At 65.8% G+C, this 23,472-nt stretch overlaps 3 protein-coding genes across 8 annotated transcripts in view; 2 read left to right on the top strand and 1 right to left on the bottom strand.

Annotated features, from left to right (window-relative positions):
- Positions 1–8,870, top strand: part of LOC111161902 (fizzy and cell division cycle 20 related 1) — a 19,705-nt gene extending 10,835 nt beyond the window's left edge. Inside the window, exons 1-14 of one of the 3 annotated variants that reach the window (XM_022525972.1) lie at positions 975–1,015; positions 1,418–1,540; positions 2,861–2,986; positions 3,093–3,156; positions 3,249–3,376; positions 3,868–3,950; positions 4,356–4,539; positions 5,043–5,108; positions 5,591–5,693; positions 5,780–5,964; positions 6,101–6,334; positions 6,602–6,706; positions 7,309–7,410; positions 7,803–8,870. In XM_022525972.1, coding sequence (XP_022381680.1) covers positions 1,472–1,540; positions 2,861–2,986; positions 3,093–3,156; positions 3,249–3,376; positions 3,868–3,950; positions 4,356–4,539; positions 5,043–5,108; positions 5,591–5,693; positions 5,780–5,964; positions 6,101–6,334; positions 6,602–6,706; positions 7,309–7,410; positions 7,803–7,844 — 1,491 coding nt within the window. In that variant the 5' untranslated portion in view covers positions 975–1,015; positions 1,418–1,471 and the 3' untranslated portion in view covers positions 7,845–8,870. Of the gene's footprint in view, positions 1–974; positions 1,016–1,417; positions 1,541–2,860; positions 2,987–3,092; positions 3,157–3,248; positions 3,377–3,867; positions 3,951–4,355; positions 4,540–5,042; positions 5,109–5,590; positions 5,694–5,779; positions 5,965–6,100; positions 6,335–6,601; positions 6,707–7,308; positions 7,411–7,802 lie in introns of those variants that run through there. The other 2 variants (XM_022525971.1, XM_022525973.1) reach the window with 2 other exon arrangements.
- Positions 8,871–11,050: 2,180 nt separating this feature from the next.
- Positions 11,051–14,230, top strand: LOC111161905 (chromosome unknown C19orf71 homolog). 2 transcript variants are annotated; one of them, XM_022525979.1, is made up of 4 exons: positions 11,051–11,614; positions 13,480–13,718; positions 13,816–13,941; positions 14,036–14,230. In XM_022525979.1, exons 1-4 carry the CDS (start codon positions 11,532–11,534, stop codon positions 14,212–14,214), a joined length of 627 nt encoding a protein of 208 aa, XP_022381687.1. In that variant the 5' UTR covers positions 11,051–11,531; the 3' UTR covers positions 14,215–14,230. The 2 variants fall into 2 exon arrangements, with proteins under 2 accessions (XP_022381687.1, XP_022381686.1); XM_022525978.1 differs by having other exon boundaries at positions 11,533–13,718.
- On the bottom strand, positions 14,136–23,189 carry LOC111161904 (major facilitator superfamily domain containing 12). Of its 3 annotated transcripts, XM_022525976.1 has the most exons (10): positions 22,867–23,189; positions 18,971–19,181; positions 17,298–17,436; positions 17,020–17,202; positions 16,741–16,833; positions 16,566–16,658; positions 16,077–16,247; positions 15,906–16,000; positions 14,904–15,034; positions 14,136–14,804 (listed from the first exon to the last, which is right to left on the bottom strand). In XM_022525976.1, the coding sequence occupies exons 1-10, from the start codon at positions 23,162–23,164 to the stop codon at positions 14,782–14,784; spliced, it is 1,437 nt and encodes a 478-aa protein (XP_022381684.1). In that variant the 5' UTR covers positions 23,165–23,189; the 3' UTR covers positions 14,136–14,781. The 3 variants fall into 3 exon arrangements, with proteins under 3 accessions (XP_022381684.1, XP_022381682.1, XP_022381683.1); XM_022525974.1 differs by lacking the exon at positions 14,136–14,804 and having other exon boundaries at positions 14,817–15,034; XM_022525975.1 differs by lacking the exon at positions 14,136–14,804 and having other exon boundaries at positions 14,817–15,034; positions 22,894–23,189.
- Between the last annotated feature and the right edge of the window lie 283 nt (positions 23,190–23,472).

Below are 23,472 nucleotides of genomic sequence, written 5' to 3'. Positions count from 1 at the left end.
CACACACACACACACACACACACACAAGCTCGTGGGCTCGGGGTGGGGCCTGTGCTTCGTGGGGACAGTCTCAGTTTGGGAGGGTGAGAAGGTTCTGGAGCTCGCTCTGGAGCCGAGGGTGTTCGCAGAACAACGTGAGTGCTGGACGCCGCAGAGCTGTGTGCTTAAAGCCGTTCCGACGCTACATGGTTTTTTGTTTTGTTTTAAGATTTTTTTTATTTATTTGAGAGGCAGAGATCACAAGTAGGCAGAGAGGCAGGTGGGGAGAGAGGGGGAGGCAGGCTCCCCGCCGAGCAGAGCGCCTGACTTGGGGCTCGATCCCAGGACCCTGAGATCATGACCTGAGCCGAAGGCAGAGGCTCAGCCCACTGAGCCCCACCAGTCACCCCCGACACTCCGTCTTATGTTGCGTGTCTCTTACTGTGATTTTTTCCTTAAACGCAGCTGTTGACCTCCGCAGGGTGTTACACTTCAGAACTCATAAACTTAGAACTTTGGGCTGGCTTCTGCTTTTCAGTTGGTCCTTCCCTGTCAGGGCCGCAGGGCTCCAGCTGGAGTAGCGGGGGATGGTGACTGTGAGCGCTCAGGGAGTCTGGGGTGGAGAGTGGCGCGCCGCAGGAAGCCGTCCTCTGAGCAGCCCCTGTGCCGGGCTCTGTCCCCCACATCCTTGCTCCGGCCTCGAGGCTCTGTAGAGCCCCCAGGGCAGGCACGGCTGGCAAACGTTCCGCATTGGTTTCTGGAAGCACCCCCCTGGCAGGGGGCCTGGCGTGTGGCCCGGTGGTGAGGAGCACCCTTCTCCCAGAGGTGGCCGCCTGCTCCCCCTTTTGCTGGACAGCGCTCAGCCCTTTCTTCCCTCCATGTGCTCCTCCTTCTAGAACATTCTTCGGCTGCCTTCTCTCTTCTCACTCCTCTTCCGAGAAGCCTTCCGAGCGGAGTTGAGCACAGTGGGAAGTGGGTGTGAGCTCTGCCACGTGGTGCTGTTGAGCCCTGCCTGCTGTGCACACAGGCCAGCAGGGTGAGGACTGTGCCCATCCCCATCTTGTTCTAGGATACAGAGGCTTCCCCGTTCAGGGAGGAACCCATGTTGGGACCACTTGAGCCCTTGTCCAGCCCCCCATCTCAGGGCTAGGTGTGGTCGGGGGGCAGCTTGTGGCCTCAAGAGGGTCTGAAGCAGGAAGCGACGTGGTGGGCTTCGTGGCTTGGAGGGGTGGCTCATGGCCCAGAGACAGATGAGAGACTTGCACTAACCAGGACAAAGGCCGGGGGGGAGCCCCGGTCCTCTCCATCCCACCGCCCTGTGGCCTCCATAGCCTGTGGGGTGCACCCGGCCGTTGCTGCGGAGTTCCCCGCGGCCGCAAGGCAGTGGTGGGGGCTGCTGCCGTTGGTGCTGATCCTGGTCTTGCCCTTCCTGCCCCAGGCTGACCTTGGCCAGCTGACCTCGGCCGGCGGGCTGGGCCTGCCCTGTGTCGCCATGGACCAGGACTACGAGCGGCGTCTCCTCCGGCAGATCGTCGTTCAGAATGAGAACACCATGCCCTGCGTGAGTTCTTGGCGCCCCACCCCAGCCAGCACTGGCCTGGCACTGGCCTGGCACTGGCCTGGCTCCATGCGGGGCTTGGGGCGGGGCTTGGGGCGGGGACTGCGGTGAGCCCCTGGCTTCACCTCCTAGAGGATGGGTGGGGGGTGGGAGCAGGGTGGGGGAGGGGCACAGCCACACCAGCGAGTCCCCTCCTCCGGCTTCCCGCGCCCTTCCTGCTGCTGGAGCCCGCGTGGACCGTGGACCATCAGCTTCCAGACCTCTGTTCCTGTGGGGCCGCGCTGAGGGCTGAGGAGGGGGACGGGGGAGGTGCCCTCAGTTTCCAGAGAGGGAGGCAAGGGGCCCAGTGTCTCAGACCTGTGGGCTGGCCTGACTGCGCACAGCTGCGATGGTGGCATGAGGGGTCCTGGTCCTTATCTGCTGGAAGCCAGCAGCGTTTGGGGGTGCCTCTTCCCTGTACCCCACCCGGTCCGCCATGCTGCCTGTGTCCCGGGCTCCTGACATGTCGCAGGCCATGCTCGCTGCTCCTCTCTGCGCTCTCTGAGCTCCTCAGGCTGTCGAGGCCTCAGCCCCTGGTGTCTCAGGGCCATGCTCCTTCTGGGGGCCCTGTGGGGGAGTCCTTCCTAGGACTGCTGGTGTGGCTGGCAGTCCCTGGTTTCAGGGCCAGCCCTCCCGTCTCTGCCTTGTCTTAGTGTCCCCTTCGCTGTGTGTCAGCGTCTCTGGCTCTTAGGAGGACACGGGACATGGATTTGGGGCCTGTCCCACTCCAGTGTGGCCGTCTTAACTGGCTTACACCTGCGAAGACGCTGTGTCTGAGTAAGGTCACATCCCAGTGCCGGGGTTAGAGCTTCAGCGTGTCCTTTTGGGAGACATGGTTCAACCCACTGCACATCTCTTATGGGGAAAGGGGGGTGGGCCGGTTTGCCGGGAGCTGAGCCCCCACATCCACTGCCCGGCTCTGGTGAGGGAGTTGTGGTTCCGCAGGGAACCGTCCTCGCCTGAGGGGGATGGCCCTGATGGGGCGGTGGCTCTCAGAGCACAGGGTGTCCAGGGTCCGGGGTCCACACTGTGCTCTTTCCCACTGCCTGCGATGACCGGGAAGCAGATACAGCCCTGTGGCCGGTGCAGGCGCTCCCCGCTCTGCCACTCCCGGAACAGGGAGGCGAGACCAAGCACGTGGCTCGCTCACCGGCTCACCGCTGCCGCCGGGATTTCTAGAACCGATGCCCTGGCTCAGTGACCAGAGGCCAAGTGCAGTCGGGCTGGCCTTGGCCCTGCACGCGGCGGGCTCTGAGGCACCTGCACCACCTGCCATCCTTGCAGGTCGCGGAGATGCGGCGAACCCTGACGCCAGCCAACTCTCCCGTGTCCTCTCCCAGCAAGCACGGGGACCGCTTCATCCCCTCCAGGGCCGGTGCCAACTGGAGCGTGAATTTCCACAGGATCAATGTGAGGGGGTGCCCAGAGGGTGGCGGCCGGGGCAGGGGCCGGGGGAAGCAGGGGCCCCGGAGGCTCGCTCCAGCTGCCCTGCCTCCTCCCCCTCCCTCTCCCGCAGGAGAACGAGAAGTCCCCCAGCCAAAACCGGAAAGCCAAGGATGCCACCTCAGACAACGGCAAAGGTCAGGAGTCAGGCCATCCGCGCCCCTGCCCCCATGTCCGTCCCCCCCGCCCCCCCCGCCCTTCCGTGGCTCACAGAGCCCGCTGTCCGCAGACGGCCTGGCCTACTCTGCCTTGCTGAAGAACGAGCTGCTGGGAGCCGGCATCGAGAAGGTGCAGGACCCGCAGACGGAGGACCGCAGGCTACAGCCTTCCACGCCCGAGAAGAAGGGCCTGTTTACGGTGAGCCCGCAGCCCCTCCCCACCGGCAGCCCGCGCCGCACCAGGCCACCTGGCTCGGCCCCCGCTCGGCCCTCCTGTGCCCAGCCGGGCAGACACGTAGCCCCACGCCACGAGCCGAGGCTTTGCTCTCTTGCTGCCCTGAAGGCAGCGCTGGGGCAGGGGCCAAGTGCACGGTCGCGAACCTCAGCGTGGCCCCGGCACAGAACTCGAAGGAGCCTGGCTTGGGTCTCCCGAGAGATGGCCAGGGGGCTGATGGCCGTGGGGACAGTGGGGAGGCTAACACAGGCAAGTCACTGTCCAGACAATGCCTCGGGCCTGAGGTCTGGTTTGCTTTTCGGAATCCCTCTCCCCAGAGCTCGTCCGGGTTCCGTGCACACCCCGCACGCCTGCCCGGCCTCCAGCAGCGCGGGGGGCACCGGGGCTCCGGGCAGGAGCTCCCTGAGCTCGGGCTGAGGCTCCGCTCACCAGGTCCCCCTCCACCCCACCTCCAGTATTCCCTCAGCACCAAGCGCGCCAGCCCTGACGATGGCAATGACGTGTCTCCCTACTCCTTGTCCCCAGTCAGCAACAAGAGGTGAGTCTGGGCCTGTGGGCAGGGACAGGGCTGGGACGGGGCCGGGCTGGCAGCCAGGCGCCACCTGGGAGCCAGGGTTGGTCCAAGACCTGTGCTCGGGATGCAGGAGAGGCTCAGGGGGCGTCCTGCGCTGGGGACACTCTGCAGGCTCAGCGGCTTTGGGCCCAGCAGGGGAGTCAGGGAAGGCTCCTGAGGAGGTGCTGGGCGGAGGGCCTGGTGTGGCTGTCAGAGCCTAGGGAGAATGGTGGCCGCTGGGTCGCCTGTAGCCTTGGGATCACGTGGGCGGCAGAAAGCGGGGCTGGATGAGCAGAAGACCCCGTCGAGCCGGGAGGGGGCACGTAGGGCTGCAGGGGAGAGGAGACGGCGGCTGCTTTAGGGCGGGGGGCGGCCTCTCCCTCCCTGCAGTCAGAAGCTGCTGCGGTCGCCACGGAAACCCACCCGCAAGATCTCCAAGATCCCCTTCAAGGTCCTGGACGCCCCAGAGCTGCAGGACGACTTCTACCTGAACCTGGTGGACTGGTCGTCCCTCAACGTGCTCAGCGTGGGGCTGGGCACCTGCGTGTACCTGTGGAGCGCCTGCACCAGCCAGGTGGCCCCGCTGCGCGCGTGGGGGCGTGCACAGGGGCGGGCGGGACCGAGCTGGCCCAGCACTGCTGAGGGGGCCGCCCGAGTAGTGCCGGGGTTCAGGGCCTGCAGGGCAGGACGCTGGTGCGCTTGGGGCGGGCTGTCTTTGGGAGTAAAACACAGGCGGATTCCAAACGAGGCACATGAAGCCGCCTCAGAAAGGGCTGTTCCTGTGCTCGAGGCAGCCCGTGGCTTGCGCCTGCCGCACAGCGCCCTGGTCACCCGAACACGCCCGCCCCACCCCCCGGTCCAGACTCCGTGCACACCATCGTCCCCATGCTGGTGTGTGTCCCCTCCCAGCGTGCAGCCTCCTGAGCCCCGGCTCTCAGCCCCGACACCCATGTGCACGGACCTGAGGTGTCCCGGAGCGAATGAACGGGGACAGACGGGGATGAACGGATGGGGCGGGCCTTGGAGGCCAGGTGGGCAGCGCGTCAGCTCACACCGGCTGCTTCCTCTCTCCCCCAGGTGACCCGGCTCTGTGACCTCTCGGTGGAAGGGGACTCGGTGACGTCTGTGGGCTGGTCTGAACGGGTCAGTACATGATCCCGGACCCCAGCTAGGCAGGGCTGGCACGGGGGAGATGTGACCCGGTCTCGCGGGCGGGGGCCCTGCACAGTGCTGCGGGGGCTTCAGAGACCCACAGGGGCCAGGCCCCAGCTTGGCGGTCACTTGTCTAAGCTCGGGGAACAGCCTCGGCACTCCTGCCTGTCCCCAGCCTGGTCGAGATGGTTACTCCTCCCCAGAGATACGAGGCCAGACGTGGTCCCCCGTGGACTGCCCTCCTCACCACCACAGCTGGCGCAGCAGCCACACACGGAAGCACACGGATGCTTAGTGCGTCAGCTAGGGTGCTTGTGTGGCCGTTTTCCCAGAGGGTTCTGAGGACGGCTGTCCTCCTGGCCCAGAGAGACTCGCAGAGAAGTGGCACCTCCCCCAGAGGGAGAGGAGAGTCAGGGCTGCCCATCCAGGAGAGGGCCTGACGCCCGCTCCCTTCCCTGTGTGATTGGTCCTAGGGGAACCTGGTGGCCGTCGGCACGCACAAGGGCTTTGTGCAGATCTGGGACGCGGCTGCGGGGAAGAAACTGTCCATGCTGGAGGGCCACACGGCCCGCGTTGGTGAGGAGCCACCCAGTCCCTGGGGGACAAGTGTGATTCCTGGGGGTCCAGGCCTCAGCCTCCCTTGCCCTCTGCCCGGCCCACAGGGGCGCTGGCCTGGAACGCCGACCAGCTGTCGTCCGGGAGCCGGGACCGCATGATCCTGCAGAGGGACATCCGGACGCCGCCCCTGCAGGCCGAGCGGCGGCTGCAGGGCCACCGGCAGGAGGTGTGTGGACTCAAGTGGTCCACGGACCACCAGCTCCTCGCCTCAGGGGGCAACGACAACAAGGTAGGTGCTCTGGGGCTCCTGCCCTCCTGGCTTCAGGCTCTGCCTTCCACCACAGGGAACGGCAATGCGGGTGCTGCCCCAGCGGGGCGGGGCTGCTGGGAGGAGCTCAGGGGCCTCACGGCCGCTGCCCCCACAGCTGCTGGTCTGGAACCACTCAAGCCTGAGCCCCGTGCAGCAGTACACGGAGCACCTTGCGGCCGTGAAGGCCATCGCCTGGTCCCCGCACCAGCACGGGCTGCTGGCGTCCGGCGGCGGCACGGCCGACCGCTGCATCCGCTTCTGGAACACGCTCACAGGGCAGCCGCTGCAGTGCATCGACACGGGCTCGCAGGTGTGCAACCTGGCCTGGTCCAAGCACGCCAATGAGCTGGTGAGTACAGGGCCCACGCGCACGCCTCCTGCCTCGGCCCCGGAAGGCCTTCAGAGCCCAGGGCTCCGGGAGCTCAGTCGGCTCAGACAGCTCAGTCCGGCCGTCTCCCGGAGCTCGGGGAGCAAGGGCCATCACCCGCAGCCTCTGTGCCTTGCCTGTCAAGCCCGAGATGCCTCCTGGGTGGGGGCGCTGCACCGCTCGCGTCTGAGCCCCAGGGTTGCAGAAGGGGGGGCCTGAGTCCCGGCAGTACCCTCTCTGCCCCCCCAGGTGAGCACGCACGGCTACTCGCAGAACCAGATCCTGGTCTGGAAGTACCCGTCCCTGACGCAGGTGGCGAAGCTGACCGGGCACTCCTACAGGGTCCTGTACCTGGTGAGTGTGGCCCGCCCGGGGTCTGGAAGAACACCACTGCCCCGTGCCCCCGAGAGGCGGTGTGCAGCCCGTGCCTCCGTGTCCCCCTGCCTGGGCGACCGCCTGCCTACACAGTCAGGTTGTCCCACCACCCGGCACCCGCTTTCCTGCAGCCCTGCCCTTCCTCCGCTCAGCTGTGTGAGCTGGTGTGCGCACGCGCAGAGAGAGCCTCTGTTGGTAACCGGGTCTCGGCACTCGCTGGTCCCTGAACGTTTCACCGGACTGCCGTGCACGCTGGCTCGGAGAAAGGATCCCTCTCTGGATGTGCTCGGTTTTTTGTCTTTTCGGAAGAAAACGTTTTGTGCTTAAACATATCATTTATCCGATTGTACGGAGCAGTGTGTCTGTCCTTGAGGCAGGTGGGGGGCAGCCGTGTGTCCTGACCAGGATGCTCTAACCGTGGCTCTGCCAGCCCACCTCGGGCCTTCCCCATACAGGCCGGTGGCCTCCATGGGGCCTGCCCCACCGTGCCCCCCGGCCCCCGGCCGCATCCCGGCAGCTCTGTCCCAGTAGGGCTGCCTGCGGGGCATAAGGCCAAGGGGAGGGTCTGTCTGCTTCCACAGGCCATGTCCCCTGACGGAGAGGCCATAGTCACCGGTGCTGGGGACGAAACCCTGCGGTTCTGGAATGTCTTTAGCAAAACCCGTTCGACAAAGGTAAAGTGGGTCGGTATCAGTGCCAGATGTTCCCCCACGCGCGTCCCCTAAGCCTGTCCTGGGCACCCCCCCCCGAGTCACCCGGCCAGCCCCGTTTACCCCGTCAGCTCTGGTCTCCTCTGGGACCCCCCAAGTCCCCTTTCTGCTCCCGCATTGCCACACAGCCCAGGCCACATGGCACAAGGTGCTCAGAGCCTCACTCCCCTACACATCTCAGGGTGCTGGGCACGGTGCCCACAGGCTCCCCTGGCCCGAAGCCTCGCATGCCCTCCAGGCAGAAGTCCCTTCTCGCGCCGGTGCTGCCGCGGGCCCGGCCCCAGTGGCCTGGCCCAGCGGCTCCCGATCACCGGGGAGGCCGCCCGGGGGCTGCGGCTCAGCGCTCCCTCCCGTGTGCCCCGCAGGAGTCCGTGTCAGTCCTCAACCTCTTCACCAGGATCCGGTAGAGTCTCGGGCCTCGCCGTCCGGATCGGCAGAGTCCCACCTCTCATCAGCGTGCATGGACCCTCCCCTCCCCAGCACACAGTCCCCAGAGGACGCAGCCGGGGCGGGCGGGGAGTCGGGCCTGGAGGACCCCGAAGATTCTCATTAAAGCCTGATTGCGAACCCTGGCAGCCGGTGTTTGGGGCGGGGACGTGGCCGGGCCCCAGCAAGAGAGGGGGCCCCGGCGGGGACCATCTGTTGGGCTGCTCTGCTGGGAGCACGATGGACGCCTCCTGGGACCCAGCCTGCTTCCGTCTCCGTCTGCCGCGGCATCACCGGGGCCGCGTGCTCCTCCCAGAAGTGCGTGCTCGCCGCTGCCATCGCCACTCACACCTGCGGGACAGACGGCGGGACGCCAGGCCGGTCAGCTGGGGCTGGGCGGACGGCTGGGGTCGGCCCACGGAGCAGAGGGACAGACGTCTGACGGGTTTCTCCGCGGCCAGCACGGCTGCCCTTGCCCCGGCGTCTGTGCCGCTGACTTTCTCGGGGACACGGCGCCACGTCCGGAGCGGGCCCCGGGCAGTGTCCGGGCCGAAGGCGGTCATCGGGAGCTGGACTTGTTGTCTGAGGAGAACGAGTCAGGTCCGCTCGCTGCGTTGTGCGTACCCTGATCCCGCACTGTCCTTGTTGCTGACGGGGGTCACGGCCCTGTTTCATCCCCAAGCCGGACTCGGGTGCTTGCGGCCTGCTGGGCAGCCGGTCAGGGTGACCCAAGGGCAGACTCGACCCCAGAGGCCGTGTCCTCTGGGCATCTGGCTCCTGCTCCCCAGCCCATTCCCCTTCCCCCAGGCCACCCCATCGGGTCCTGTCCATCTATGCCATTGGCTGTGCGGCAGCCGGGGAAGAGGCACCCATAGGTCCTTCCAGAAACTTCCTGTGCTTCCCCCAGCCCACCCTATGGTTCTCTGCTGTGTCCAGCTGCATATGGGCCCATCCCTTCCTGCCTCCTCTCCAGACCAGGAGACGGGGAAGGAGGAAGGGAGGGCCTGGGTGTGGTCAGGGCGTGAGCAGCAGGGCCCCCCCCCCCCCCGTCCTTGGCTCCTGGGAGCTGCGGAGTGGATAGGGTGGGGCAGAGCCCCTCCAGGTCCCATGGCCTTGTGCCCCCGCACTGTTGGCCATGTGTGTGCACGTGTATGTACGTACTTGTGACTCTTTCGGATTTGCTTCTGTGTCTTTGTAGCTTGGTCCCAGAAAAGTTTAAGGCTGGAGGAGGCAGCAGTGGCTCACCCACTACCCACTGTGGGGGGCGGCGCTCACCGCTCCCGATCAGCAGAGCCTGCCTGAACCGGTGGGGAGCGGTGGGAGCCCGCCTCCCGGGCCCTGGGCCACATCTGCCTGCCGCGGGGATGGACGAGGACCGTGTACATAGATGTGTGTATTTTGATCGGTGGAGTTCTTATTTTTGTGGGAGTGTTTAAGAAACCAGGCCTGACTCAGCCACGTGCTCACCTTGGGCAGTTGCAGGAGCCCGGGAGCTGCTGAGCCCGTGGGACCGCCCCCCACTCGGACCCACACTGGAGTTGGGATGGCGGGGCGCGGGTCTGCGTGGGACTGACTGCAGGGCAGGGGACGGAGGGGCGCCTAGTGCAGGGCGAGCCTTGTTTCTTGTGACACAGCATCGTTGTCATTAAACCAGTCGTGGGTTCATGCGCTGCCAGGGCTGTCTGTCTGTCTGGTCCCCAGCTGGGGTGTCTAGATGCAAGGGGCAGGCGGCTCGTCCTGGGGGGCTGGTTATGGAGAAGACTCATGGGCTGTCCGCAGGAGGTGCCAGTAACCCCAAATTCAGGGTCCCCTGGGGCCGAGGACAGGGGTATGGCCAGTCCTTGTGGCCCAGCGAGGGTGTAGCCCTGCTGTGGGGAAGGAACAGCCTGGTTGCCCTCTGGATGGGGGAGCAGGGCAGGAGTGCGGTCTGTGCTCGCAGAAGGCGGGCTGCAGTGGGGCAGGGTGGGCTGGGGAGCAGAGGAGCAAGCAGATGAGGCTGGGGTGCTGGGGTGCTGGGGCGAGGGGCCGCGCAGCTGCTCTCCGGCGGGGTAGGCGTTGCTGTCTCCTCGCCTGACCGCCAGGGGGACTGAGGCGGGTGGGTGCCGTCGCCAGCCCGGTGTACGGCACGGGAGGTAAGATTTGTTTCCGTGGATCCTTGAGTGTAGCTTTCGGAAGGGAAGGGAAAGGGATTTAGTGGTAGTGGAGGGTGAGACACAGGCCATGGGTGGGCGGCAGCAGGAACGGGGCTGACGATGCCGTGAGGGCTGTAGGAGAGGGGGCCTTGGAGGCGGGTAGGGGAGCAGAGAGTCTTGGGGCTGGAGAGGAAAGCCAGGCCAGAGGAGTGGTGACTCCAGCAGGACGTGGCAGGTCAGGGGCTCCTGAGAAGACGGGCGAGCCCCCTACAGTGAGCAGCTCGCCCGCCCCGAGGCCCTTCCCTGTAGGTAAGGATCCCTGTCCGGGGCAGTGGGGACCAGAGACCAGACTGCAGCACAGCCGGTTGCAGCCGACAGGGAGGAGCACGTGTGGCCGGGACGGGGGACAGGTGGCAGGAGGCCCTGGGGAAGGGCACCTTTGAACCCAGAGCCCAAGACGGGCCTTGTGATCAGGGGCCTGGAGAGCAGGGAGCCCCTGGTGCAGGTGGCGCTGGTGGCAGAGGCTCCGGCGTGGTGTGGGGGAGGCACGGGCAGGGGCTGCCGGCTGGGGGCTGTGGGGATGACTCAGGCTTCCACCCCCGACGCGGCGGGAGCCCTGGGTGTGCATGGCTGAGAGGGAAGGGAGCGGGTGGCGGTGAGACCCAGCACAGGGCCTAGAGGCGGCGCGGCCCAGGCCACCAGGAGCAGGTGCAAGCCCAGGGCAGGCCTGGGCGTTCTTGTTCCTCGTTACGTGATGAAATACACGTAACACCCAATTTGCCATCTTAAAGCGTGTAATTCAGTGATTTTATGTTCATGAGGTTGTGCTGCCACTGTCTAGCTCTAGAACGTTCCATGACCCCAAAAGCAACCCCGTCGCTGTCACTCCCCACTCACCCTCTCCAGCCCTCGGCCCCCGCGAGCCCCCTCCCGTCCATGGAGGAGCCTGGTCTGGGCATGTCACATAAATGGACTCACACCCTGTGTGGCTTCTGTGTCTGGTTCCCTCCCTGAGTGTCATGGGCTCAGGGTCCGTCCCCGGGGCTGCGCGTGGGGGTGCCTTGGTCCTGCTTGTGGCCACAGGACGCTCCCGCGCCTGGGGGACCGTGGTCTGTGTGTCCCTCATGCAGCTGAGGGCTGCGAACCGAGCTGCTGCGTGTGCCCGCAGATCTAGCTCCAAACGTATCCCAGAAGCAGAGGAGGGACGGCTGTGAACGTGGGGTCCCAGCTGGAGCTCCTGGAAGGGTGTGCCTGAGGGAACGGCCCAGAGCGCCCCTGGTGGGTGTTCTGAGGGGGCCCGAAGAGGAAGAGGTGGGAGCCCCGTGTCAGGCACCTGGAGCAGGGCTCATACGGCCCCTTCGCTCATGCCTCCCCCCACCTGCCCGCCGGCCTCTGCTGGGGGAGGGAGGGAGCGGTCTGGACGGGGACCAGTGCTGGCCAGTACTGTTGCCGGGACACCGAGGGTAGTCTTTGTCGCTGTCAACAATGGCCCCACAGGCCTTCTAGGCATGAGCCCCTGGGGACCCAGAGGCAGACATGCAGACCCTGCGGCAGGAGGCTGACCGGCCCTATGTCCCCCGGGGGACCCTCGAAACAGATTTCCCAGCACCTCTGTTCAGGTGAGTGCCCCCCACGGCCCCGTGCGCCGCCTCTGCGTCCCAGGTGTCGTGGCATTCAGTCTGGCTTCTCGTGAGTGTTTACTCTTCAGTCCAGGCACCTCGGTGCTCTACCCTCGCCCTGCCTCACCCCATCCTGACCTGGCTGCTCCCCGCACCTCCTGCCCCCGCCTGCTCCTGGTACTGCCCTCCCCGCCTGCGGCCAGAGCAGGGTGTGCGTGAGCACCGCTGGCCAGGGGTCCGCTGTAGGCAGGGGCACAGCCTGGTGGTGACTGGGTCTCTCCAGGAGCCTCCCGCAGCAGCTCTCACAGAACCAGGCTAGGCTTCTGCGACCCTAAACCACTGAGATTGACTCTCTCCCAGGTCTGGAAGCCGGAAGCCAGAGATCAAGGGGGTCTGCAGGGCTGGTTCCTTCCGGGGCCTGAGGGAGCAGCTCTGCTGGGCCTCCCAGTTCTAGCGCCTTTCTGGTTGTCCTCGGCACCCCGAGGACAGGTCACCTCGATCTCTGCCCCAGCGTCACATGGCCTCCGTGTCCAGGCTCCCCTTCCAAGGACACCAGGCCCCACACGAGGGCCAGCCCAGCCCGAGGCCCACAGCTTAGCAACAGTGTCTGCTGAGCTCCCCAGGGGGATGCTTGAGACCAGGAGGGCGTGGATTTGGGGAGCCCTCTCATCCCGGCGGACTGGCTAAGGCACCGTAACGGGGGACTGTGCAGCTGTAGGAAGAGTGGGGTGTGCCCCTGGGCCGCCCCGCCGCAAGCCGCACGTCCGTCCTGCGCAGTGCCCGCCCCGGGGTGGGGTGCAGGGGCCGGGGGCACACGTGCGCTCTCTTAAAGGGCAGGAAGGCTCTGGGTCGTGGACCGAGCAGGCATCGACTGGGGTTTCTTCCAGGTCTAACCTGCTGCTCCCAGAGGCCCACCTCCCACTATCACGTTAGACTGGCGGCCTTTCGTTTCACAAATGCTGTGCACGTCGGGGCTCAGAAGTATTCCCTTTGCTAGGACAGGGGACCCAGGATCGTGGGCGCGTGGCAAAGCCAGTGTGTGTCAGGTTCCCAAGACCGATGTTCCAGAACCTTCCACGCTCACCCCACCCTCAGTGAGATGCATGGGTTTCCAGTTTTCCATGATCTCTGGACCACGCAGGGCGCAGGTCCAAAGAGCCTGTGGTCAGCAGCGCCCCCAACTGCCGGGGCGAAGGGCCCGCTGGACCCTCTGCAGGGCACTGGTGCTCCTGGCAGGCCTTCCGGAAGGAACGGCCAGTGAGGTTTCTGCCCGATGAGGTCCCTGCGGCTTGAGCAGCTCTGGGGGTGTCTTTCACTTCTCAGCTTTCCTTTCCGCTTCTGGGGTTTTCCCTGTCATTTTTAACAGTACCACACAGCGACTTGGTTTTCAGATTTTATTTCCGAGTTCTCGCCACACCCAGCATGGGGCTCAAACTCACGACCCCGAGATCAAGTCGCACGCTCCCCCGACTACACCACCGGGCACTCCCATCTCTGCACCGCAGTCCCGTTGCCTACACTGGTCCCAGCTGCCCCAGGGCCTCTGGACACCCACTGGCCCTGGACAGCTGCGGCCTCCCTGGGAAAGCCGTCCTAGTGCCCTGCCTAGGACAGGTCTGGTGGCAGAGGCCTCCTGCCGTAGGTGCACCCTCCCCCCACCACCCCGTGTCCCTGGGGGGATGGACCAGAAGTGTTGAACAAGGAGAAGGTTTAATGCGGGGCAGGGGGAGGTGTTGGAGGGAAGCAGGCCACAGGACTCAGCGCCCGCACTCCTCTGCCTGCCAGGGCCAGGGTGTGCATGCCAGCAGTGCAGGGCAGCGGAGGCCCCCAGCCAGGCTCAGCCTCTGCTGCCCTCACCCCCCCAGCGATGACTATCTGTCCCTGGAGGGTCCCCGCTGGACACCGGCCATCAGGCAGGCAGTGCGCTGGAAGTACGCCCCCATGGGACGCGACGCAGCGGGCCAGCCGTGGTACACCGGCCTGACCAACTCTGAGTCTCGGGAAGCCTGGTACACGCTCCCGCGGGCCCTGGACAGCCCGTACCGGGAGGCCTACGCCCGCTGGCACGGCTGTCACAGCCACTGGGAGCGAAGCATGCCCTCAGGTGAGTGCTTGGCCCGGCCTGCGCCCCCCCGGCCCCTCCCAGCCCCAAGGGGAAGGCCAGGGCCACAGATGACCTACCCCGCCCCTTCCCCCAACAGCCTACACCCAGCGCCTCCGGGAGACCGCCTGGTACGACCCTGTCCTTCCTGCCCAGTACAGGGTCCCCAGCACGCGGTGGGGGAGCGTGCTGTGGACAGACAGACCTTTCCGAGGCAAGGAATACGGTGAGGAGCGGAGGCGGTCGGGGGGACCAAGGCCACCTCGGCTGGGGTTCAGAGTGGCCGGGGACAGGAGATGACCTGGGTCCTGGCCCCACAGTGGTCACCAGGCACCAGTACCAGGCGGAGCCGCCATGGCAGGGGTCTGACTACGTGCCGCTCCTGTCGGCACCCCAGCGCCCGCGCTACACCACGCAGAACCACAGGCGGTGGGACCTGGAACCCTACTGCCCCTCCACCAACCAGCGGCCCCCACCCGTCTACACACCCATCCACTGATAAAGTTCATGCTGCCCGACGCCACCCTCTGCAGCCCCCCTCCGTGCAGCCCTCCACCTTCGGGGACCCTGGGGACCTTGGGTGGTCCAGCCACCAGCCAACACCCCAGTGACCCGAACTTGGGCCAGAGGCAGGCAGACTCAGGGCATCTCAGCTGCTCTCTCCCCACTCCGGACTGCGGGCACATAGCTGAGGCCACAGCCCTCACCCACGGGTGGCTCTTTATTCGTGGCCAGCAGTAGCCTGGGCGCAGGGCATGGGACTTGCTCCTCCCCACCCTCACCTGAGGCTCCTGTCAGGCCCAGTGACCACACCATGGCAGAGGGGACCTGGCGGCCCGTAGGAAACCACAGCCGAGCCCGGGGTGAGGTGTGAGCCTGGCGCGCGCCTGGATCCCAGAGGGCTCACCTCCATGTCTGGGATCCTGACCGTCCTCCCCCCACAGCCAGGCAAGGGTGGGGGCCGGGATGGGAGGGAGGGACAGCTCAGAGGAGGGCCGCTCCTGGCCTCCGTGGGGCCTGGAACAGAGTTCACGTTCACAGGGTGGCGACTGAGGCGCGTGCGGCATCAGGGCTGGGCTCCAGGGTCCCCTGCAGAACAAGGGGTGGGGTGCAGTCAGTGTGGGGGGCTGCTGTGAGCCCACCCCTCCAGCCCCTGGTCCATGGGGGTGGGGCGCAGCTCGGACTCACAGCTCCGCAGGCGGATGGGCCAGAGGAAGAGACTGCACAGACAGAGGGTGGCAGCCACGCCTACGCCTCCGGTGGCGGCCACCATCACCCAGCGGTAGAAGCCCATGCAGGCCCTGCAGCAGATCTCCAAGCTGTGGGGCGGGGGAGGGGAGAAGCAGGGGCTTTGCCCTCTGTCAGGACCCTCCAGCATGGCCCTCCTGCTCAGCTACTGGGCCACCAGAACCAGGGGTGTCACCCTCCACCCCCCGCCCCCTACCCACATCTGTCCCATCCTCTCCCATTCTCTGTCTCATGCGGGTCCAGCCCCATCACCACCACCTGCCTGGACTACCACTGTCCCGAGGCCCCCGAGGCCCCCGAGGCCCTGCACACCTGCCCCATCCCCTCCCTGCTCCAACTGCACAGGCCTTCCCCCACACGCTTTCCTCTGACACTGATCCCGGTCCTGCCACAGGACCTTTGTAGGGGTGGTTCCTCCCCATTTGCTTGGAACTCCCTGACAGGTCTCAGGTCCAATGTCACCTCCTCAAGGAAGCTCTCCCTGACCTCTTGCCCCAGACAGGTCTCTCCGTAAGTGGTGTTTCCTACACACCCCCTGCCACTGGCTTGGGTCACAGTTCTGTGCTTACGAAAGTAGCTGGTGTTGCCCCCAGGCCCCTGAGGACAGAGGAGCAGATGGGCTTTTGTTCCCAGATCCCAGGCTTCTACGGGTCTCCACTCAATGGTCTAGAACCATCTGGGTCTAGAACTAGGTTCTGAGGGTCTGAGCAGATTCCGGCTTTGCCTGGCCCTGCCCACACCCATTGCCCTGGTACATCCGGCGCGCGTCCCCGGAGTACAACAGCTGGCGGGTTGCCCCAGGTCAGGAACAAGTGGGGCCCCAGTGTGCGAGCCCCGCCCGCATGCTGTCCTCTGTCCAGGCCGAACCCCCAGACCCGGGGCAGGGCCTGGCCGGCACACACCCCCCGCACGCTCCCCTGTGAATAAACGAGCGGCACTCACGAGCAGGGGTACAGGCTCTGGATGGCCATGACTGCCAGCCCGTTGGCCACTTTATCCGAGAAGCTCATGGCCCCATACACGAAGGCTCCACTGTGCTGGGGTACAAGAGCGGGGGCTCAGCACCCAGGGCCCGGACCCCAGCCCCCGCCCCACCCCGCCGCTCCGCCTTACCGTGTGGGGGCCGATGAGGTCAGCTGTCATGGCCAGCGAGGTGACGAGGATGGTGGCGCAGCCCACGCCCAGCAGCACGGCCGCTGCGTACACGGCCACGCCCAGCCTGTCTGCCAGCGCCACCCAGGCGGCGAAGGCCAGGATCGCCAGGAGCCCCGCAAAGTAGGTCAGCTGCGGGGGGAGCGGGGCCGGCGTCAGAGCCGCCGGTCCGTGTGCTCCTCGGCCGGCCGCCGCGGGGAGGGCGTCCGGCTGGACCGTCCCGCGGTGCCCTCGCTCAGGCCCCGGGGGACCCGGAGGCCGGGGCGCTACCGCCAGGCGCCACTGAGCCGTTAAAATCAAACACGGTGACGGACGGCGCTCCACTGCCCCGGGCAGCACCGAGTCCGAGAGTACCGCAGCCCCGAGCCACGCGGGAGCCAGATGCGGGGCGGCCCCGGGCCGGATCCCACGCTTCTGGGGCCCCTACTCCCGCCCAACCCGGCCACTCACGTTCCTCCCGATGCTCCTGTTGACCGGCTTCATGAGGAAGGAGGAGCAGAAACCGCTGACGTACATCAGCAGCGGGATGGTGGCGATGAACTTCTGCGGGGGCAGAGCAGCGTAGGCTCGGGGGGACTCGGCGGGGCGCGGGGTGCGGTGGACCCGGGCCCGCCCCCCAGCTCACCTTGGGCAGGTTGAGGGAGTAGGTGAGGTACATGGCTATGTAGGTCTGGGACAGGTTCACGATGAGCCTCGTGCTCATGTACAGCAGGCCCACCTGCGGCAGGCAAGCCAAGGGCGTGGGTCAGCGGGGATCGGGGGCCCACGGGAGCCCTGCAGCGGCACCTGAGCCCCTCGCGGTGACCGCCTGGCCAGCGGGCGGGGCAGACCGTGGCAACCGGAGGACGGCAAAGGGACTGTCTGCCCCCGTGTCCGCCAGCCCCCTCCCCAGCCAGCCGCACACCTGGTAGAAGGCCGGCTCCCGGAGCCAGTGTTTCCAGAGCAGCAGGGGCCGGGCGGTCGCGGGGGCCAGCAGCGGGCTGTGCTCGTCCGGCTGCTCCGCCGGGGGCCGGCGCCCCTCCCGGGTGCCCAGGTGGAACAGAAGCGAGAAGACGGCTCCGACTCCTATCACCAACAGGGAGAGGTTCTGGAGGCCAGGCGGGAGAGGGGTCAGCGGCAGTGCTCTCAGCCCAAGCCCCCGGGGTCAGGGCCACGGGGGTGTCCGGCCTGGGCCCCGCTCACCTGGAACACCTGCACGTCTTGGACCCCCAGCTGGTCGGTGACATCGCGGGCCATCTCTGTGCTCGGGGAGCCCTGCAGGTGCAGCAGGAGCCAGGCGGCCCCGTACACGGCGATGTTGGCCACCACGGTGAAGGCGTACCTGGCGGGGGCAGGGGAGGCTTCGGCACGGGACCCGGGGCATCTCTGGCTGGCGGAGCATTCAGCCCCCAAACACGGGGTGGCCCCAGCACGTTATCTGATGACTGACACCGGCCCCACAACTCCACCCAGACAGCCCAGCCGCCCAGGCCAGGGGCACAGAGACTCCAGGAAGACCGGAGACACTCGGAAGCCAGGATTTGGGATTCCTGGTTCCCGGACCCTGGGCCTCGACAGGGCTGGGGCTCTGTGGTCTAGAAGCGTCTGAGGCTACTGCTGCTTGCGGCCTCAGAGCAGTGTCCCTCCAGGGGCTGGGGGGTGGGGGCAGAGCCTCTGGATCACATGCCAAGACTCAGTTTCCCTTTCTGAAAGTGAGCACAAGACCCCAGAGATAAAAGTGAAAAGGCTACAAGACTGGTGGGAAAGTGCACCCCGGAGCCTGGTCTCGGCACCACCCGCCCCGCCAGCTGGGGCCCGAGGGGTGTCACTGGCCCCACCGGGCTGCACCTGTGCCGTAATGCAGAACCCAGAGGCAGGGCTGGGAGGACACCAGGCTGGGCAGCACTGGGGCCCAGCGGGCCACAGTGGGGGCAGCAAGGCCCCCGTGAAGATGCCACCATGACCAGAGCCGCAGAGGAGCACACATGTAGCAGGCACCCCCCGCCACCCCAGGGCCCAGCCCCTCCTGGAGCTCCAGCCCTCGTCTGTGCGGGCCCTTCCTCCCAGAACTCGACCCACTCTTCCCTTTCCCTACTGCACACCGTCCCGCAGGGGGACACTCTGCTCAAGCCCACGAGGGGCCTGTGACGATTGCCAGGAGGATTAAAGAAGGTAATCCACGTGAAGGGCCCAGAAATGCGCCTGTACACAGCAAGCACTCCATAAATGCTCCTAGGTTCTCTCCAGGAGAACTTCCTATCTGTGCCGCAAGCAAGTCAACGGGCCAAACGTCTCCACGCCAGGCATGCCGAATTCTATGACGACCCTGGTCCCACCCAGTCCAACCCCTCCCCCACGGGAGGGGATCTGTGAATAAAGGTAAAGGGATTCTACAGCTCACATTAAAGGAATTGGTCCTGGGTGAGCCAGACCTCATCAGGAGATCCTTAGGAAAACCTAAGCCTCCGCTGAGACCCCAGCCCTAACGGGTGCCCTGATGGGAGCCTCCAGAGAGACCAGGGAGCATCAGACTCTAGGTTTCTGCTCTGGTCATGACCTCAGGGTCACAAGATCGAGCCCCGTGTCGGGCTCCGCGCTTAGTGGGGAGTCCAAGATTCTCTGCCCCTCCCCCCACCCTCTAATAAATCTTGGAAAAAAGAAAATACAGCTGATCCGAGCCTGACCCCTAACCCACAGAAACCACAAGCTGCACGGGCACGCCGTCTAATGCCGCCAGCTTGGGGCCGTGCATTACCACAGCAACAGCTGATTAACACCACCAGGCAGGCCCGGGAGCTGGGGCGAAGCTGGGGTGCACCGTCCTGGGGCCGCGCGGCTGAGCCCAAGGGCGGAAGGGCTCCCCCTTCGGGCCGTACCTGAGGGCAGTGAGCTCCACCTTCTCGTGGTCACTGGTGGCGAGCTCCGGGATGAGGCTGAGGTGGGCGATCTGTGTGGCCGCCCAGCCGAACTGGAAGACCACCACGAAGGGCCCGTAGTAGAGGAGGGCGGCCCACTCCGGCGTGGCGGCCCCGCAGCCCAGGCACGGGCTGAAGATGAAGGGGAAGGACAGCAGGACACAGACAGTGCCTGTGGGTGAGCGGAGTGGGGAGGTCACATTCCAGGGCCTCACCGGGGGGGACCCTCCCACGGTCACACAGTGGGGGTGAGAGGCCACGGTTCCCCTGACAAATGAGGAAACCGAGGCAGAGAGGCCTGGGGTGGCTCCGAGGTCATGCAGCCCAAGAGGACAGCGGGGCCCCCAGTGTCTGACGTGGAAACTGAGGCACACCGCGGGCCGTCGTGTTCCCGAGGTCACATGCTGCAAGTACAAGGCAGGGCCAGGACCTACGAAAGGACAAGAACGGGGCTTCCCCCTGCCAGCATCAGCGTCCCCAGGGTGCTGCCTTGGTGACCGGTGGGGAAATGGGAGCACAGAGCACCTATGGGGTCCCCTGGAGCGCTGCCCTCCAGAAATACCAGGGACGCCACAAACACCACAAACACGCCGTTTTTACGCGCACCTTCCCTTCCCACCTCCCGCCCGGACCTGCGCCTGCCCCCCATCTCCTGCCAAGCGTCCCACCGCACTCCAGGCAGTCAGGAGGCCAGGTGACGCTGGGTCAGGCTACAGTGGACCCTGCCCTCCCTGAGCCCCAGTGTCTACCAGCTCATAAGGGGGGGCGTCTCTTCCTGGAAAAACCCGATACCTCAGAAGAAGCCCGAGTCTGTGGGGGCGGCCAACAGGCCCTGCCCAACCTGCCCCTCCACCCCCCCCCCCCCTCCAGCCACACAGGTTCAGTCCTGCCCCAGGGCCTTTGCACCAGCTGTGTGTCCTCTGCTCTCCTCACAACCTTTCATGCCTCAGGACCCGACCTAAATGCCACCCCCTCAGAAAAGCTCTCCCTGACCACTGCAGTCCCCAGCAGTCCCCTCCCTGTGCTGACACAGTCTGGACATGGCTTCCTTCTCACATGCCTTAGCATACATAGGGACTCTTTTGTCTCCACTTGTTTCCTGCCTGCCTCCCCCACCAGACGGGCGCTGGGAGGGTGGTCAGTAAGTCTCCTGAGGTCACTTCTGGGGCCCTGGCCACCAGCACAGAGGCTGGCGCATATCTTTTGGACAAGTGAATGATTATACTAGTGTCGTCCACTTACAGGCCCAAGAGGTGGGTGTTACTATTCTCCCCACTTTCCAGATGAGGACACAGGTTCAGTGTGTGAGCCCCTGGGCCCTGAGCCATGCTGCTTCCCTCTGCCAGGCCAGGCCCAGCTCAGCACCCTCTCCCCCCATTCCCTGCTGGGCCTGGCAGCTGACCTTCCCTCCTCCCTCCAGGCTCTGGACCTCATGCCCCAGACCTTAGGGCCGCCTCCATAGCCCTGGGATGGAGAAATGAAAGCAAAAGCACCCTTCCTTGCTATTTCCCTGGAACTGGAGCCTGGGAGGGGCGTCCTGAGCTCATGTTTGGACGCCCCAAGGGCTGCCTCGGGGCCAGGCACAAACTATGTAGACTCTGATCAGAAGAATGTGCTGCTCTGGCCAGAATCCACCCCGAAGCTGGCCAGGCCAGGTTAACCATTGCCTGGCCAGGGGGCCTCGGGCAAGCGACTGTGCCTCCCTGGGCCGCAGTTCCCAGAAAGTATGGACGTTGAAAATACCTGCCTCCCAAAGTCAGCATGAGAACCAAGGGTTAACGTAGAAAAGCGGGAACTCCTATGAAACTCCTATGGCTCTCGGCCACTTCCCGCCTCCGCAGCTTCGAAGCTGGGCTAGGTCACACTCATACAGCTGTTTCAACAGGCTGGCATGCCCCACCCCCACACACACACACTCCTACACTCCTACTCATCCTTCAAAACCCCAAAGCTAATGTCCTCTTCCTCAGACCTCCACTTCTCCTTTGTGAAACCCACTCCAGCCACACGCCCCAGCCCGGATCCCACAGGAAAATCCATGTGTGGCTCTAAGGGTCCTCTCTGGGCTAGAGCAGGGGAGCCCAGAGGGTCTGCTAAGGGGAAAAGTGAACCCATAGACTTGGGAGCAAAAGAAAGATGTGGGCCCCGTTTCCAAGGTGACTTTCACTCAAGCCACCTCATCAGGCCAAGAGGGGCTGCCCCAGCTTCCTCTCTCCACAGATCCTCCCGGAGCTCCCCACATGCTCCCCCCGAGGTGGAGACAGGGTGCCCTGGAGGTCTTGGAGGCTGGTAGGTTCCCCCAGGCCTATTTTACATAAACACGAAGACTTCAGTTCTTTATTTACAAGGGTGCCTAACCCCTGCCTCTGTGGGCGGACTCGGATTCTCCCTGCGGGGTCAGGCAGACCCTCCCACGGATGAGAGGGGCACACCATCAGGCCTGGGGGCACTTGCAGTGTCCGCTGCCCAGCTCCATCCCCTCAGGGGCGGTCAGTCTCCCCTGCCCAGCCCAGAGAAAAGACTGCCCAGCTCTCTGACCTATCAGGCTGCGGAGCTATCTTGTGTGTCTGTCCGTCAGTTTATCTATTATGAGCAAAAGTGCCCTGAGGACTGGGCCCGCTCTGCAAGTGATCCCCGCGTCAGCCCAAAGGGGGGCAGCTTTCACATCTGTTTTTCCAGAGGAGGTGATCGCCAGGCTGTCTCTCCCTGCTTCCCTCCCTGGCGGCTACAGTCTCAAGGGACCCGGTGCCCGAGAAACCTGACATCCGGCCACTTGGAAGTCCACCGCACCTTTGCAAAAACGCACCCCCCGAGAGCCCAGGGCGGATCACTGCCTCCCCAGTCTCTGCCCCCATCAGTCAGCTCCTCCGACCTTCTAGAAAGCTGCCACCCAAAATTCACAGGACTGGGCAGGATTCCTAGCCCTGCCTCCTGAAATGCCCAGCTGGCCCCGGACGCCAGGATGCGGCAGGCACTCCTGCCAGCAAGAGAATGGCAGAGAAAGTGGCTGGGGCTCATCTCACGGCCCAGGATCCGTGGCGGCAGAGAAGGGGCGCTGGGAGGCAGGCCTTATCAAGGGTGCACACTGGGCAGGACACCCTGGTTCCCGGGCACCTGCCTCCTCCCCTCAGTAGCGGAGGTGTTCTGACGGCTCCCCCAGAACACGGGTTGACCCTGTTAGCTTCGCAGATCCCACCCCTCAGCCAGACACACGGAGACTCCTGCCTCTTGGGTCTTACCTGGCCCCCAAGCCTGGGCTCCCTAGCGCAGCACCCCTAAACCACCCAAGCACCAGGCTGCCTGGGATGGAGCCGAGGGTGGGCAGGAGTGCACTGGAGACACGGACAGACTGAGGGAGGGGGCTCCAAGCAGCCTGCCTGCCCCTCACTCAGAGCTGTCCTGGGTGGTCACCCAGACAGACATATGGAAAAGCCCAGCCGGACCACGCCAACTGACAGCAGGGGCACCAGCAGTCAAACCCAGTCCAGAGAGGGCTCGGGATGTCCATGGGAGTCAGACAGAAAAACAAAGGGAAGTGCCACTGGAAGGTCACATGAGTGGTCAGGTGGCAGACAGAAGGAGTACAGAGCCGTTAAGCAGACAGATGGAGGAGGTCAAGGATGGGGCAATAGAAAGGTACAGAGCAGCCGGACAGAGAGGTTCAGGCAGTAGGGCTGTCAGGCAGTCAGAGGGGGTAGGCTCAAGCCAGGGGCAGGCAGTCAGAGGGGGGAGGTTCAGGCCCCAGGGCAGGCAGGCAAAAGGGGAACGGGAAGGCCCCCGGAGGGCAGGCAGTCGAAGAGGGGAGGCTCAAGCCAGGGGTCAGGCAGTCGGAGGTAGGAGGCTCGGCCACGACTTACCGACGAGGTGCCAGGCCTTTCGGGGGCCGCAGCGGACGCAGCGGCCGGCGGCGCGGTCGGCCTCGTAGCCCACGAGGGGCGTGCACAACCCGTCGGCCACCTGGCCGAGCAGCAGCAGCAGGCCCGCGCCGCGCGAGCTGTAGGCGCGCACCGAGTGCAGGTAGAGCAGCAGGTAGGTGAACCACATGGACGCGCACAGGTCGTTGAGGAAGTGGCCCACGGCGTAGCTCAGCCGCGCGGCCAGCGACAGGGACTGCGGCGGCGCCCCTGCTGCGGCCGCCGGGGGCCCCGGGCCCATGGCCGCGCTCCGCACCCGGGCCGGGCGGTCTGGCGCGCGACAGACGGACCCCGGCGCGCGAGCCGACCGCGCCCGCCTGTCCCCGCGCCACCACCCAAGCCCGCCCTGCCGAGCGTGCCCGCTGCGGCGGGGCCCCGAACCCAGACTAAGGCCCGGGCGGGGCGGGGCGGGGAATGCTGGCGGCCGCCTCCACCAATCAGGGCCGCGCGTCGGGGCCCGAGAGCCAATAACCAGGCTTGGGGGAGTGGCCTCGGGGGCAGAGCCGGCCCTCACGCCCCGCGCCAGCGGGATGAGACGGTCCTAGCGCC

This window comes from Enhydra lutris, unplaced genomic scaffold, assembly GCF_002288905.1.
Source record: "Enhydra lutris kenyoni isolate GAN:26980312 unplaced genomic scaffold, ASM228890v2 scaffoldscaffold86, whole genome shotgun sequence".
In the NCBI taxonomy this organism is placed as follows: domain Eukaryota; kingdom Metazoa; phylum Chordata; class Mammalia; order Carnivora; family Mustelidae; genus Enhydra; species Enhydra lutris.
This window is presented reverse-complemented; position numbering and strand designations above follow the sequence as displayed.